At 43.6% G+C, this 16,457-nt stretch overlaps 1 protein-coding gene across 1 annotated transcript in view; it reads left to right on the plus strand.

The window, feature by feature from the left end:
• The first annotated feature begins 6,543 nt into the window (after nucleotides 1-6,543).
• The window catches only part of ERO1B (endoplasmic reticulum oxidoreductase 1 beta), a 57,750-nt gene continuing 47,836 nt past the window's right edge, over nucleotides 6,544-16,457 (plus strand). Inside the window, exon 1 of the mRNA XM_072755921.1 lies at nucleotides 6,544-6,846. Coding sequence (XP_072612022.1) covers nucleotides 6,745-6,846 — 102 coding nt within the window. The 5' untranslated portion in view covers nucleotides 6,544-6,744. The remainder of the gene's footprint in view (nucleotides 6,847-16,457) is intronic.

Genomic DNA, 16,457 nt, shown 5'->3' on the forward strand with positions numbered 1-16,457 from the left:
GGCCAAATGGGATCCAAATCTGAATCAAGATGTTGGCAAGTGAAAGAGGATGATGCACAGGAGGAAGGGATCCTACACAACAAAAACCAGATTCTAGCAGGGGAGGGAATGGGGAAGAGGAGCCAGTGAGGCAGCAATGAGGGAGGAAGTGTGAATGTGACCCTTGGAAGAGAGGCAGCAGGACAAAGCAAAGATGAAGCAACTGGCTGGACTCAATATACATGTTTGATTGAACTCGGAAAAAGCAAATGAGATTGGAAAAATGAAACTTCTTGAGGTTCCAATGATGCATGGGAACAGATTGACATCAAGAAAAAACTCAGCACCAACACAGAAACACTTCCAGCAGCCACTTATGACCACCTACAACCTTCTCTGCCTTTCTCTACTTGCCCTCACCATTTCCAAGACCTTGTCCCTCTCTACTTCCTGTAATGTTTGTTTTCACATTAAAATTTTTTTTAATTTTTAAAAAAGGTTTTATTTATTCACAGGAGACACACACAGAGAGAGGCAGACATAGGCAGAGGGAGAAGCAGGCTCCATACAGGGGGCCTGATGTGGGACTCGATCCCAGGACTCCAGGATCACGCCCAGAGCTGAAGGCAGGTGCTTAACCGCTGAGCCACCCAGGAGTCCCTGTACTCACATTATAAGCACATTCACAGCGTTTGCCCTCATGTGATGTGCCCTGGACCCTATGCAGAGTGGACTGGAGTAGGAGCTGTACTCAAGGCAGATAGATAGCCCTAATGTGCAGGCAGGTGCCATAGAACTTTGTGATTATATGAAGTCATTTGCATTATAGAAATTAGGTAGGGATGTGAAATTGGCAAAATGATTATTCTAGTTTTCCCAATTACTTACCTTTAATAGATTATACCTCTGATCACATTGTATATTAACTTCTAGCATAATGCCATATGTTTGTTACATAAAAGGTTTTATCCAAACTGCATATATCTCCATGTAAACTCTTTTAGAAATGGAAATAATTCTAACTTACTCAAGTTTATCAGTTTAAATGCTCTTAAGTGAAATTCTTGAGTATGTCACAGCTGAGTAAATATTAAAGAAAAACAGTGAATGCTTTTGGTAGGTAATTAATAGCATGCCACAGGCCAGCCAAGTTCTTTCATTTTAATTACTTTTAATCCCTCTTCCTTGTCAAAAGAACAGGGGAAGAAATATTCTCAGTAAAATTCAGAAACCCTATCACCACATAAAAAATTCCCTTTATAACTAAGTTACAGGTGGAAATCCACTTTTAACAAAATTGCTGTGGCAGGTTGTTAACACACCAGTGCTATCTGCAAATACACTTGTTTAAACACAACAGATTGCCACTACTCAGCAGTTTCATTAATCACAATCCAGCTTGCTATCAGAAGCGAAAATTACTGATGTTATTAAATTTCCACCCCATTACCTTGACTTTTATTTAGAACCATTCATCAACAATTTCCTCCACTAGAAGTCACAAGTTCACCAAGCCAAAAAATCATCAAGGAAACACAATACATTTGAATGGTATCTTGGAAACCTAAAGACTTAGTGTGGTTTTGTTAACTCACAAAAATCTCTTAAACATCACAGTAATCTGCTCAAGACATTACTTCAACAACCATGAGTATAGACATTTCAAATAGTGTTTAAGAAAAAAACAAAGTGCTTAAAGTAATGGATTTCCAGTAATTGGTCTCAACCAATCCTCTGACAAGTCGGTTACTCTCTACTGTCTTTTTTTTTTTTTTTTAAGATTTTATTTATCAATTCACGAGAGAGAGAGAGAGAGAGAGAGAGAGAGAGAGAGGCACAGGCACAGGGAGAAGTAGGCTCCATGCAGGGATCCTGACGTGGGACTCCCTTCTGGGTCTCCAGGATCACACCCTGGGCTGAAGGTGGCGCTAAACCGCTGAGCCACCTGGGTTGCCCTCTGTGATGGTGCCTAAATACACCTCTGTTTGAGGTTCTGTAATACCTTGCCTTAATGAAATGCTGCCACTTATCTTAATGCCTTCTCCAGAAATGTTCCTGTCCAATGAAGCAACTTCCCAGCCCGTCCACAGGAAACACTCAAGGGTACCCCATCCAGGATTGGTTCTGAGAGACATGTCTTCTAAGATAAATTGAGCTTGTTGGAAATATTGACCAATCAACAAATATTTATCAACTACTATTCATGGGAACTGAGCCACTAAACAGAATATAGTGTAAGAAGACAGAGTCTTCTGAAACTTTACACTCCAGATGTCTATAATACGCATATACATGGGAAAAGCTAACTCTCAATACTGAATAGCAGATTGTTAGTGCTAAATGAATGTCATGGGAGGAACAGTGATAGGACTTTAGAAGACTCATTCTAGACTATGGGACGAGATAGGCCATCCTCTGGGAAAAGAGAGAGATATGGAATGGAAAGGAGAGGAGGGGAAACAGGGATAAAGAGGGATGAGGAATCATTTGTATTTGAGAGCAAAATTGAGAGAATCTGCAACAAATATACATCTTTGTGCATGTTGTCAGTGTGCTTACATTTCAGATACGAATAATATTAACCTTAAGCACATTTTGACACTGTTCATTGAAAACCCGAAGCACATAGGTTGTCCTTGCCCCACATAGGAAATAGCGTCATGGCTAGCCCTAGTGGAATTACCATCAATACGAAGATGGTTCCTCCTGGTTAACCCTTTCCCATAATCTTTCCCAACCAAATCAATGATAAATTATCATTGTTTGCAATGAGGCCGTTGTACTTACTGGCTCCAGAGCTGGCCCTGACCTTCCTCAGATTAAGAGACTTCAGAGGCCCATAAATTTTTGCATTCGAAAAATGTGGTCAATTGTAAAATATGTTAGTTCCGGACAATTAGGTCAATCTAATCCAGGTGCGGTTGGTAAATCATAAATCATGTAAACTACAATAGGCAAATTGTTGCTGTTTCTGGGCTGCCAGTGTCCTAATGTGTACTTTTTTTTTTTTTAAAAGATTTTATTTATTTATTATGAGAGACACACACACACAGAGGCAGAGACAGAGACAGAGGGAGAAGCAAGCTCCATGAAGGGAGCCCAATATAGGACTCCATCCTGGGACTCTGGGATCATGCCCTGAACTGAAGGCAGATGCTCACCAATGAGCCATCCAGGCGTCCCCCTAATGTGTACTTTTTGGTGTTCCACACACAAGATACTTGTGGTGACTTAATGTGGGAATATAAACTGAAGTTAAAAAAAAAAATGTAAGTGCAAGTGGAGTGCCACAACTGAAGGGTCATGTCTGACCAGTGTCCCTTTCTAATTTTTTAAATGATTTTATTGATTTGTTTGCTTGTTTATTTATTTAGAGAGTGGCACTCATGCACAAGCAGTGGGGCAGAGGGAGAGGAGAGGGAAAATCTCAAGCCAGCTCCAAGCCCAGTGGGGAGCCACTGTATGGCTCTATCTCAGGACCCTGAGATAACTACCTGAGTTAAAATCAAGAACCAGAGCTCAATTCACTGAGCCACCCAGGTCCCCTCTTCCCTTTCTATTAAAAATTGAAGGTAGTAGTGCTCATTGTTCATTTGTATAACTACCTCTTGCTCATTCCCTCTAGACTTGTTGGGTTGGCAATCAAGGGGCTTGCTCCCTCCCTTGAGCTAAATTCTAGAAGGAATGTGAATTTTTATAGGAAGGACAAAGGATGAAATGCAATTGGCATTGATGGGTTGGTCCGATGGCAGTGCCCTGGAAAAGACTCGCTTAGCGTCCCTGAATGCTGTCCTGATGAACTTGCCTTTCTGGAGCCCTAAGCGGTGAAATATTCCTTGGTACTGTGAGCTATTCTACATCTTTGTCATTTGTTATTCTTTTCTAAAAAAGTTTAGCAGGGCTCGTTTTTGTGGCTTTCAACCAATGAGGATTAAAGTCTGTACTTTCTTTCCTCTATTACAACTTCCAGCCACAGCATTAGAGATGGAAAGGTTCAAATCCAGCATCATTGTGGAACTCTGCAGGAAGCAGGGGTGACATCACTGGCACCTTGCACAGCGCTGGTTTCAGTGCGGTGGATTTTAGGGAAAGAAAAGGTATACAAAGAGACCAGGGTGAGAGAACAAAAGGAGCAGTCTGTTGACAAAGGAACACCCAACCCCCCTTATAGCACTTGTAATAATTAACAGTAAGATCCTGGCAGATGTCATTAGGAGAATGCATTTGGGTGCACCATATCTCATGCCAAACACCTACAATTTCTAATTTCACTCACCAAGAAAAAAACCCATTGCGCCCAGAAGGTTTGTGTCAGGCACCTGAGCAGGAAATAAATGGGAGTATTGTTGCTGTTACTTTTCTGGGTTAGGTAACCAGGAAGACAATAGCTATCAGACAACCCCCCCCCCCCCCACCCCGGCACTGGAGTTCTGTGACCAATTTCCTCCTTCCACCTACTGGCCTCTCAAATTGTTCTGCAGTGACAAATCTAGAAGGGTTCTAACTACAGACTGTGGATGCCACACTGGATATCCAAGTGCTAGAGGACTTGAAATTAAAGGTCCTTTAAAGGACTTGAGATTTTACAATAAGAATATTTAAATCTACACTTTTTAAAAAACCATGGCACAAAAATTTCCAGGATTGTTTAATAACATAATCCCACAAAATATGTGTTATCAGTAAAATCAAATGCAGTGCAGAGATGAGGAATCTTGAGGAAAAAAAACCCCAATCTCCACTGGATTTGATAAGAGAAAGCTTTAGTAGAAGGACGGAGACAGAGCACATTTACATGAGGAACAGAAGGAAATGGGAGGATAGAAAATAGAGATTTGGCAAATAAAGGAAGAAGAAACATGGAAAAGTAGTTGGAAGAGTCAAGCAAAAATTCCTTTTGCTTTTAAGCTGCCAAAGAGGAAGAGGACTGATGAAGCTGGCTTCTGGGCATGCTATCTGTGGGGTCACACAAGGTTCGGTACTTAGAAGGGCCCTGCACTTGGTTTAATGCTCTGCTGTCACTGTCTTGAAACTCTTAGTATTTTTTGCACCAGGATCTTGCATTTTCATTTTGCATAGGCCCCTCAAATGATGAAAATGTGCAGAAAGGTCTAACACAGTTTGCGTTGGCTGATTAATGTTCCCCAAAAACGTACACACCCTAATCTCCAGAACCTGTGTGTGTTTACCCTATATGGCAAAAACGACTTTACAGATGTAATTAAGAATTTCCGGGGCTGGCACATAACCACTTACCCAATAAACAAGTTCTGTCTCTAGGGGGAAAAAAAAAAAGAATTTTGAGGTCGGGAGATTATACTGGATTATTTGGGTGAGCCCCAGGTAATCACGAGGTCTCTATAAGAGGGAGGCAGACCTTTATAAGGGTCAGCAAGAGAAGGCACGTGGCAGTGGAAGTGGAGAGAGTGAAGATGTGACACTGTGGTGCACATTTATGAACTAAGGAATGCAGGTGGCTTCTAGAAGTTGTGTCCCCTAACGCCTTTAGAAGAAATGCAGCCCTGCTGATCTAATTTGGACTTCTTCAGAACTCTAAGACAATAAGTTTGTTTCGTTTTAAGCCACTAAATTTAGGTCATTTGTTATAGAAGTAACAAGAAACTAATACACACTACATAAAGGTAAATTGATGTATTGCTAGTTTTCTAGAAATCAAGGCTATTAATAAAACGAATCGCAGCTACCATTGGTTGAACACATCCTTTGTGCTAGGCACCATACGAAGCCGTTTATGTGTGTCATCGAATATAAGCCTCAAACAGCGTTTGAGGAGGGTATTATTCACTTACAGATGAGCAAATCGAGGTTCACAGGGGTAAAGTAACTGAAGTCAGTCTGAGGCCACGTGGTACCCATAGCAGTGGGATGTTTCAGAGTTGGGAGCTGAACCCCGTCTGTGTCACTCCAAGCTCTTGTGTGCGTTTATCTCCATTCCCATACATTATTACAGACTTTGGGGTTTGTTCCCATTCTTCAACGTGCAGTATTATGTTGGTCTCAACGGAGGAGAGGGAGTGGGACGAGGAAGAGGATGACATCCACGTCTGGGCGTGGAGCCGGGGCCACCTCTCCAAGCCTCAGGGGGCTCGTCCAAGGCGTTTGCAGCGGATCGCGGGCTACAGAACACTGAGACCAAGACAGCGTTGGGCCCGGGACTGGAAGGCCCCGCAGCGCGCGTTCCTTCCTTGCCGAGGTCTCGGGTCGCATCCCCGGGCCTCCCGGCTGCGTGGTGTCGGGGAACAGCTGCACGGGAGCCACCGGCCGCCGGGTTTCCCGGAGCAACTGCCGGGGGAGGGCGCCCCCCCGCCCCGCCGCTTGTTTTGGATGCCCGCGTGGTCCTGCCTCATTGGCCGCGGAGGAGCCCGAGGCCCCGGGGAGGAGGCCGCGGCTGTAGTTCCCGAGAGCCCCGCGCCGCCGGCCCCGCCTTCCGCCAGGGGGCCGGCTCGCGGCAGCGCGGGACCACAACTCCCACAAGGCCCCGCGCTCGGGGGGCGTGGCCGGGCGCAGGGGAAGCCGGGGGCGGGGCCGGGCCGCCTAGGGGATGAAGAGGGGGCGCTCCGCGTCCTGCCTCACTCGCAGCTGCCGGGAGCCGGCGAGAGTGGCCCCCGCCTCGGGCCGGGCGTGCGGACCTCCGACCTGGAGCCTGTCGGCCGCCGGGAGCCGTCCCGTCGGTCGTCGCCTGGGCCGCCCGCCGTTCCCCCGCCCCGAGGGGCCCGGCCGGCCGCGCCGCGGGGAGACGCCAGCATGCGCCCGGGGGCCCGGCCGGCCGGCGCCGGGCAGGGGGCGGCGGCCGCGGCGCAGCTGCTGCTCACCCTGAGCTTCCTCCCGAGCGTCGTCGAGGCCCAGGTGAGCCCGAGGGCTGGCGGCGCGGGGACGCCCGGACGAACGGCGGCGGCGGCGGCGGCGAACGGGCCGCGGGCGGGGAGCGGGGAGGGCGGGGGCCGGGCCGAGGGGCGTCCGGGCAGCGGAGGGGGGGGGGCGGGGGCCGGGGCCGGAGCCGTCCGGTGCAGGACGCGTCTGCGAGCCGCTGGCTGGGTGCGGGCCTGGGCCTGGCGACGCTCGTGGGGCGATGGCGGTAAAAAGAGGAAGATGGTGACGGTCCCCCGAGGTGTTCTCGCTTCTCCTGCTGGTTTTTAAGCGGCTGGGAGTGTGGCGGGAGATGAGACGGACTGAAACCGCCGTCAGCGGCTTGGGGAGGGAGCACGCGTGCCCGTGAAGTCCGCGGCTGCGGGGCGGGGGGGGAGGGGGAGGGGAGGGGAGGGGAGGGGGAGGGGAGGGGAGGCCCCCGCCCCCGCCCCCGCCCCGCAGCCGAGGAGCGCCTGGGGAAGGGGCCGAGACTTCACGTCCTGGAGCTCCTGGACGGGGGGGCCCCTCGTGCCTGCCCTTGCCTGGGAGCCGTGTTGTCTCCCAACTTGTGCCATGTCTGCCAGGTGGTATCTCCAGGTGAGCTCAAGTAAGAGACTGGGGGGCGAGGGGGCGGTAGTGTCCGGCCTTACAAGGCGATGGCTGGAGAGTAAATTAGGGCTTAGGGATTGCTCCTGGGAAACCCCCATTGCAGAAGCGTTCTCGGGACGCCGGAATCGGGGGCTTTGGAAACCAGAGCCTCGTGCCTTCCTTGAGAGCGGTGTTCGCGTCTTTTCTGCAGTAGAATTTGAATAGCCTGTGCCGCAAAGTGACAAGACTGCGGAAAGAAGGAGAAAGGAGAGTCTCAGGTGGTCCGGTGAGGAGGGGGGTGTCGTTTGAAGCAATTAATGCTCTTTGCTGGGAAAAGGTGAAGGGGCGTGTAACTGTGTAAACATGTTTTTCTGACTTGATTCACATACTTTTCCATGGCCTTACGGTGTTGTGCATTAAATCCCAGAAAGCCTACTTGGGTGGATATTTTTTGAATGGATGATTTGATAAAAATAAAAGGGGCGGACTTTCGGTTTTAGTATTGGTGAACACGTTACAAATGCAGATTCTCTGGCCCCACTGCCGCCTGTTCTGATTTGCTGGATCTGGATGTGACCCAGGGATCAGCAGCTTTAAACAAGCCTCGTTTGCAAGTAACTGTGAGGCTGTTATCCTCTGAACTACCTTTTGAACCCTGCTTAGAAAACACTGAAGTACTGGAAATCTTTTAAAAAGTAAAATTTCCAAATGGTCTTTAGCAGAATTATTTTCTAGCTAAAATAGAATGGTTGGGTGATTGTTTTGGGGTGGAATATATATTTACATGTTTTTCTAAAAGGATATTTTTCTCTTTATAGCATATATTGTATATTTTGTCATCAATCTAGAAGCTTCATTTTAGTTTTTTCATCTACTAATTACATGCGTTAAACGCTTTATAATTGCATGTGTACTTTTATGTCCAAATGAATATATGTAGTTTTTAATGTCCAAATGAATACATATAGTTCAAAAATTAAAAATTTGTGCATATTCAAAGTAGCATTGTGCCAAAGAATCCTCAAAAGTGGATACATTTGGTTTTTGTTTCCAGTGGTTATTTTCCAATATAGTGGAGCATATTATAGTCTTTTAATCTCTACCATGTTTAAATATACATTATCTCATTTATTGGATCTGTCTCTCAGAAGTGGGGCAATTGAGGTAACTTAAGTTCAAAAAGCTTACATGACTAATACACACTTGCTAAATGAACAAGATTAAATTGGAGCCCTGGTAGGCCCCTTTTTCTTCTGTACACTACATCTCAATATGCTAGCTTCTTTAGAGTATCAAAATAAAGCAGAGGGAGTCCCAGGAAAATAAAGGGGAACTTAGTTATTTCACTTCTTTTACATATACTGAATTAAGAGGAAAAAAATGTCCAGTAAAGCATAAAGCGAGAAGTACATTTAAAAAAAAAAAATAAATCGGGCAGCCTGGGTGGCTCAGCGGTTTAGCGCCGCCTTCCGCCCAGGTCATGATCCTGGAGACCCAGGATCGAGTCCCGCGTCGGCTCCCTGCATGGAGCCTGCTTCTCCCTCTGCCTGTGTCTCTGCCTCTCTCTCTCAATCCTCTCTGTGTGTTCTCATGGATAAATAAATAAAATTAAAAAAAAAAAAACTCCAGGGGATCCCTGGGTGGCGCAGCGGTTTAGCTCCTGCCTTTGGCTCAGGGTGCAATCCTGGAGACCCGGGATCGAATCCCACGTCGGGCTCCCGGTGCATGGAGCCTGCTTCTCCCTCTGCCTGTGTCTCTGCCTCTTTCTTTCTCTCTCTGTGTGACTATCATAAAAAAAAAAAAAATAAATAAATAAATAAAAAATCTCCCATTTATAAGAAATCATTTACGGAGAGGTGTATATTGAATATGTCTCCTTATAATGAAAGCAAAGGTTATTTTTAAGCCTATAAAAATCATAGGCATTTGTATATCTCATACCCCATTTTCTTTTTTTAAAAAGATTTTATTCATTTGAGAGAGCACGAGTAGGGGGAGGGGCAGAGGGACGTGGGGGGCTTGGTCCCAGGATTCAGAGATCATGACTTGAGCCAAAGTCAGACCTTAACCAATTGAGCCACCCAGATGCCCCTCATACCCCATTTTCTTTTCTTCTTTTTTAAAGATTTTTAAAAAAAATTTATTCATGAAAGACACACACAGAGAGGCAGAGACAACAGGCAGAGGTAGAAGCAGGCTCCATGCCAGGAGCCTGATGTGGGACTCAGTCGGGGTCTCCAGGATCACACCCTGGGCCAAAGGCAGGTGCCAAACTGCTTAGCCACCCAGGGATCCCCCATACCCATTTTCTTATAAATTAAATGCAAATACTCTTTGTAGTCTGGAAAGCACTACTAACAAAAGACATAGTACATACTTGATGTGACAAGTTAATCTTCCTGTAAAGAAGTAATTTTAGTCAGATGTATTTTTAAGTCTTTCTAAATGCATCTGAGGTGGCATGAAATCAGAGAATACAGAGTCCCCCCCATTCCTAATGGAAAAGCCAGGTCTTGAGACTCAAATAGGGCCAGTACCCTGAGGATTTTCCCCCAGGCCTGAAGACCTTGACTTTCTGCTGTGATAGCTCCTTGGTGTGGAATGGAAATAAAGAAATAAAGGCTCTGTGTGCCCAAAGAGAGGAAACTAGAAGGAGATCCACTGTAAAGCTTGAACTCCACAAAGAGCTACATCCTCAATATGAGAGATGAATCCTACTAGGAATAAGGGAAAAGTAAGAAAGTTGCTAGGGAAGGGGGAAACAACTCCCTTGAGAATCTACAACCACAAGCCAGCTTTTATAAAAGTTTGCCAGCCATATTCATGCCACCTATGCTGGGAAAAACTTCAAGTGAGAAATTTAATTTATGGCAGACCCAGGTGCATGCCCCTAGTTTACTGGTAAAAGCAAATATCCATCCCCTCTGGAGGAATTTATTTTCAACCCAGGTCTAAAGAATTCTTGAAGGTATAGGGCCAAGGATAATAAGCAGCTAATAGTTAAAAATCACAAAACACAGGCATCATGAATGGGGTACTGGAAATATAGACTATGGAAAAAGATCTGTGATGATCTTAGATTCTGAAAATAGCAGACTTAATTTAAACACATTAAACATAGTGAATTTAAATACAAAAGGGGGAAGGACAGAGAGACCCTGACCTGAAAGTAAGAAAAAGGAACACGAGATTTAATTTAATTTAATTAATTTTTTTGGAACACGAGATTTTAAAGAACTATAAAAAAGATTAAAACATAATGTGATGAGATTTCTAGAGATGAAATTAAAAACTCAATGGATGGATTAAATAGCTGATTATATCCAGCAGGAGAAATGACTACTGAATCAGGCAACCATTTTAAGTCTTTTCTTTTTCTTAGCTTCATACTTCACTAACAAAATTAGAGTAATCAACATAATCCTTTGTGTTTCTCTATTAGTTTCTATACCCACACATCTGGACTTCCAGTGGGTTATCATAGATGAACTGTGAACTCTTATCAGAGGCCGATCCCTCTCTCTTGTATATTAGGTCCCATTCCTTGTTTCAAGGACATGGCTCCAGCAAATCTTCCCTTTTGGTCCTGGATCATTTCCTTTTTTTTTTCTTTTTTTTTTTTTTTAAGATTTTATTTATTTATTCATGAGAGACATATAGAGAGAGGCAGAGACATAGGCAGAGGGAGAAGCAGGCTCCATGCAGGGAGCCCAATGTGGGACTTGATCCCTGGACTCTGGGATCACACCCTAAGCCAAAGGCAGACGCTCAACCGCCAAGCTACCCAAGTGCCCCTGGATCATTAATTTTTCTGGTGGAACAGTTTGATGGACTGTTACTGTCATCCTAAAACATACCATTAATTCTATTTTAGAGTTCTCTCTTGACCTGCCCATCTCTTCTGGCTCTGCTCCATTTTTCTGATCTCCTCTATAGAAAAACTGCTCAAAGGAATTATCTTTATTCCTCCTATTCTGGTCAGTTCTCTAGCCTACTCCAGTCAGACTCTTGCCCCTACCACTCCTCAGAAGCTGCACATGTCAAGGTCACTAATGTCTTCCTTGTCGTTAAAACCAATAGTTTGTTTTTAACCTTAGCTTTACCTTTAGACAGCATTTTTTCCCACAGTTCGTCACATACTCTCCTTGTAATACTTTTTTCTTTGGGCTGCCAGGATGCTCTATTTTTCTGAGTTTCATCCTGTTTCTCAGGTTAGTCTATCTTTTGGTTGTTTCCTCCTCTGCTCCTGACCACTAGTTATTTGAACCTCAGGATTCAGATCCGTACTCTTTCTCCTCTGAGTTATTTCCTTTGGTCTCTTGGCTTTAGACACCACCTACATAACTGACTCTCAAAATCTCCAGACCAGGATTCTCAGCTTTAGATCTGGATATGCAACTACCTTTTCCTCATCTCCACTAACATGATTGTAAGTATCTCAAATCGGATGTGTCAGGAACCAAGTTCCCAATCTTTTTCCTCACATCTACTTTTCCCAGTCTTCTCCCCCTTAAACATATGCTGCAGCCAAACTGGCTTCCTTGTTCCTCAAACATGGCAAATATGTTCTTGCCTAAGGGCCTTTGGACTAGCAGTTTTCCTTACCTAGCATACTCTTTTCGTGTATTCATTGGTTTACTTGTTCACTTTCTTAGGTTTCTGCTGTGTCACCTTATCTAACATGTCCACTTATCTAAGTTGTAGCCTTCCCTGACCGTACAATGTGAAAGAGAAACCCTCCATCCTCATCTTGTACTCCATATTCTTTTACCCTCTGCTTAAAACTCACTAGTGGTTTCCTGTCTAAATCAGTAAGGTATAATACAAAAATGTATTTGGTCTTTGTCTCTTCTTCCTAGCCTAGAGCTCCTAAAACCCTTGGCATTGCCAGAGTAATAGGAATGCCTTTTGTTAATTATAACAAGCCCCTTTCAGTCACACCTGTTGATGCTAGTGTAGTGAATTAGTTGGGAACTCCCTAGATCACTCAGGGGGGACTGGTTGTCAGACAAACCAAGTGATTGGAGGTTTGGAACTTTGAGCCCCACCCATGACCACTGAAATAGGGAGAGGGATGCTAGACATTGAGCTCTATAAAAGCACTTAAAACAAGATTGATGAGTTTCCAGGTGGGTGAATACAGACGCTTGCTGGGAGGGTGGCTCAGAGCCATGGAAGGTGCACTTGCTCCTTGGAATTTCTCCCTATGTGCCTGTGTATTCTGTTTGCCACTTCTGAGTTGTATCCTTTACAATAAACCAGTAAAGTGTTTCCCTGGTTCTATAAGCCATTGCAAATTATTGAACTTGAGAAGAGTCATGGGAACCCCCAGTTTATAGCTGGTCAGTCAGAAGTATAGGTGACTAGGAACTTGGGACTAATATATAAGGTGGGGACAGTCCTGTGTGACTGAGCCCTTAATCAATGGGGGTCTGCTCTAACTCCAGGTGGTATCAAAACTGAATTGGGCACCCAGTTGGTGTTGGAGAGTTTGAGAATTGATTGGTGTAAGAAAACCCCAAGTTCCAGTAAAGCCAAAGTCTTACAATGGTCTCCTGCTTCTCCTTTTCACCTTCTATATCATCCTCCTTATTGGTCCTCAGAAACTTTGGACAGCTGACTGCCTTGGGGCATTTATATTTTGTGTTCCCAATGCCTGGAATGCTTTCCCCCTTTCTCTTAAATTGCATGGTTTGTTCCTTTTCCTCCTTCAAGCATTGCCAAAATTTCCACTGAGACCTTTTGTAACTCTGCTTTTTAAAATAGTAGTAGCTCAGTCCTGCAATGCTTGTCTCCGTTCTTATTACTTTATTAATATCTGACAGATTTTGTACTTGACTGGTGTTTTTTTTTCTTTTCTATGAAAATGTAAATTCATGGAGGGTAGAGATTTTTGTCTTCTTTCTTTCTCTCTCTCTTCTTTTCTCTTTCTCTCTCTTTCTCTTTCTCTTTCTCTTTCTCTTTCTCTTTCTCTTTCTCTTTCTCTTTCTCTTTCTCTTTCTCTCTCTTTTTCTTCTACTTCTGCACTTCCAGCACTTAAAACAGTGCAAGGCTTATGTTAGGTAGATCTTCAAATATGTTGAATGAATGAATATATATGAATGGAATATATATAAATATACATGGGTATAAGTAAATATATGAATATAAATATGTGAATGGAACAAATAAATGAATGGAAAATAAAAGCAAATTATCCAGAATGAAGCTGAAATAACGGGATAGTAAATTTTAAAGAAAACTTAAGAGACATAGTATATACATAATATAGTATGTCTGAGTGGAGCTCCAGAAGAATGAAATAGGATAGGAAAAAGTATTGATTCCTGCATGTCAATATAAAAAAGACAACCTAGTAGAAAGTGAAAAAAAAGAAAGACCTAAACAGGTATTTCATGAAAAAAGAAATATGAATGTCTTACAGAACCTAAAACATTATACTTCATTAGTACATTTTTTTTTTTTATTTATGATAGTCACACACACACAGAGAGAGAGAGAGGCAGAGACACAGGCAGAGGGAGAAGCAGGCTCCATGCACCAGGAGCCCGACGTGGGACTCGATCCCGGGTCTCCAGGATCGCGCCCTGGGCCAAAGGCAGGCGCCAAACCGCTGCGCCACCCAGGGTTCCCCCTTCATTAGTACAAAAATCAGATACCCTTTCATGCAGACTGGATTGGCAAAAATTTTAAAAATATCAGGTGTTGGTAAGGATATGATTCAGTAGTAGCTTCTGTCTGCTGTTGGTAGGATTGGGATTTGGCATACCTATTTTTTTTTTTAAATTTTATTTATTTATTCATGAAACACACACACACACACACACACACACACACACACACACACACAGAGGGGCAGAGACACAAGCAGAGGGAGAAGCAGGCTCCATGCAGGGAGCCCGACGTGGGACTCGATCCCGGATCTCCAGGATCATGCCCTGGGCTGAAGGCCATGCTGAACTGCTGAGCCACCTGGGCTGCCTTGGTATACCTATTTTGGAAATGAGCTATAGTAATTCCATTTGTAAGCAGGTAAGCTAGAGAAAAAAAACTTACACATTTAGAGAGAGATAATGAAAATATGTTTGTGTAGCATTATTCTTTAGCTTAATCTGGAAACAACCTAAGTATGGATTGCATTAATTTCCTATTACTGTTCTAACAAATTATCACAAATTTAGGGCTCAAAACAGTACAAATTTATGATCACATAATGCTATAGGACGGAAGCCTGAAAATGGGTTTTAACAGGGATAAAATCAAGGTCAACAAGGCTGCATTTCTTGTGGAGGCTCTAGGGGAGAATCATTCCTTGCCTTTTCCAGGCTCTGAGAGGTTGCTGTGTTCCTGGCATATGTCCTCTTCCACTATCTTAAAAGCCAGGAATGTAGCATCTTTCAGTCTGACTCTGACACTCTTGTCTTCCTCTTACAAGGATCTTATATTGAGTCCACTTAAATAATCCAGTATAATCTCACCATCTCAAGATCCTTAATCACATCTAGAGTCCCTTTTGCTGTGTACAATAACATATTCACAGGCTTCAGGAATTAGGACATGTATATCTTTGGGGGACATTATTCTGCCTACCTTACAGGTCAACAATATAACAAATACGTTGTGATATTTTCATGGAGTGTAACATTTACAGCAGGGAAAATGAATGAGGATAAAATTCATTATGGTGGGTAGCTGTCAAAATATTAGCAAAAACACCTCACAATATAATTTACACATTAGAAGCCATTAATATTAAAGTACAAAACCAGGGATCCCTGGGTGGCGTAGTGGTTTGGCGCCTGCCTTTGGCCCAGGGCACGATCCTGGAGACCCGGGATCGAGTCCCACGTCGGGCTCCCAGTGCATGGAGCCTGCTTCTCCCTCTGCCTATGTCTCTGCCTCTCTCTCTCTCTCTCTCTCTCTCTCTATCTGTGACTATCATAAATAAAAAATAATTAAAAAAAATAAAGTACAAAACCAAAAAATCCTCTATATTGTTCAGGGATATATCCTATGTGGTGAAATTGCAAAGAAAAATAAAGAAATTAACAAAAATAAGGTATTTTAGCTCCAGGGGGAGGGAGATGGCCGTAATTAGAACGGGACTTAAAAGATAATATTTCGATATATTTTTAAAGTTTTATTTATTTCAGAGAGAGAGGTTGGGGGTGCGGGGAGAGGGACAGAAACAGGATCTCTGCTGAGCGCGGAGCCCAACTGGGCAGTTTGAGGCTCAATCTCAGGACCCTGAGACCATGACTGGAGCTGAAACCAAGAGTCAGACGTTCAGCTGACTGAGTCACTCAGGCACCCCTCTATTTCTGTTTTTTTAAATTTTGGTGATATGAAGGTTTTTGTCATAGTAGTTGTCTTTAAGAGTTAGAAATAAGTACATGATAATTTTGTATACCCTACCCCAACCCCTACCACAATTAAAATATTTTTATTTTTATTATTATTATTTTAAATATTTTTAAAAACCCAAAATATGGAGGTTTACTAAAAAGGAACAATTTAAGAAAAATTTGTAAGAAGGAGCAATCACTGGATCAAAATTTTTAAAACCTAGGAAGTTGCTGGTTGCTATTTTTCTGCCCCCCCCCCCCCCCCCCCCCCCGCAATTACTTAGACTTTGAAGTTTTATAAATAGTGAGGTAAAGAAATGGAATGAAATTCAGTAGAGTTAGTGACAGGATCTTAAGTAGAATAGTAAAGCATCTGGAAGCCAAAATTGTTAATGATCCTTTGTTCTTTAAAGATAATATACCTCTGACTCTTTATATCTTGTGGGGAGTTTGGAGACACATTTGCATTCCTAGGGGAAAAGCAGGAGAAAGAAAGGAATGGGAAGTTCTGGTTTCCATTTTCTAATCATCTTTGCATAGATTCCTCCAGTGGATCACATGAATGAACTTTAACAGCCTGGGTCCCACTTTTGTTTTTAAATTTAAATTTTAATGGAGATAATTATAGGTTCCATGCCTTTGTAAGAAATAATACAAAGAAATGTCACCTACACTGAA

Source organism: Vulpes vulpes, chromosome 4 (assembly GCF_048418805.1).
Source record: "Vulpes vulpes isolate BD-2025 chromosome 4, VulVul3, whole genome shotgun sequence".
NCBI lineage: Eukaryota > Metazoa > Chordata > Mammalia > Carnivora > Canidae > Vulpes > Vulpes vulpes.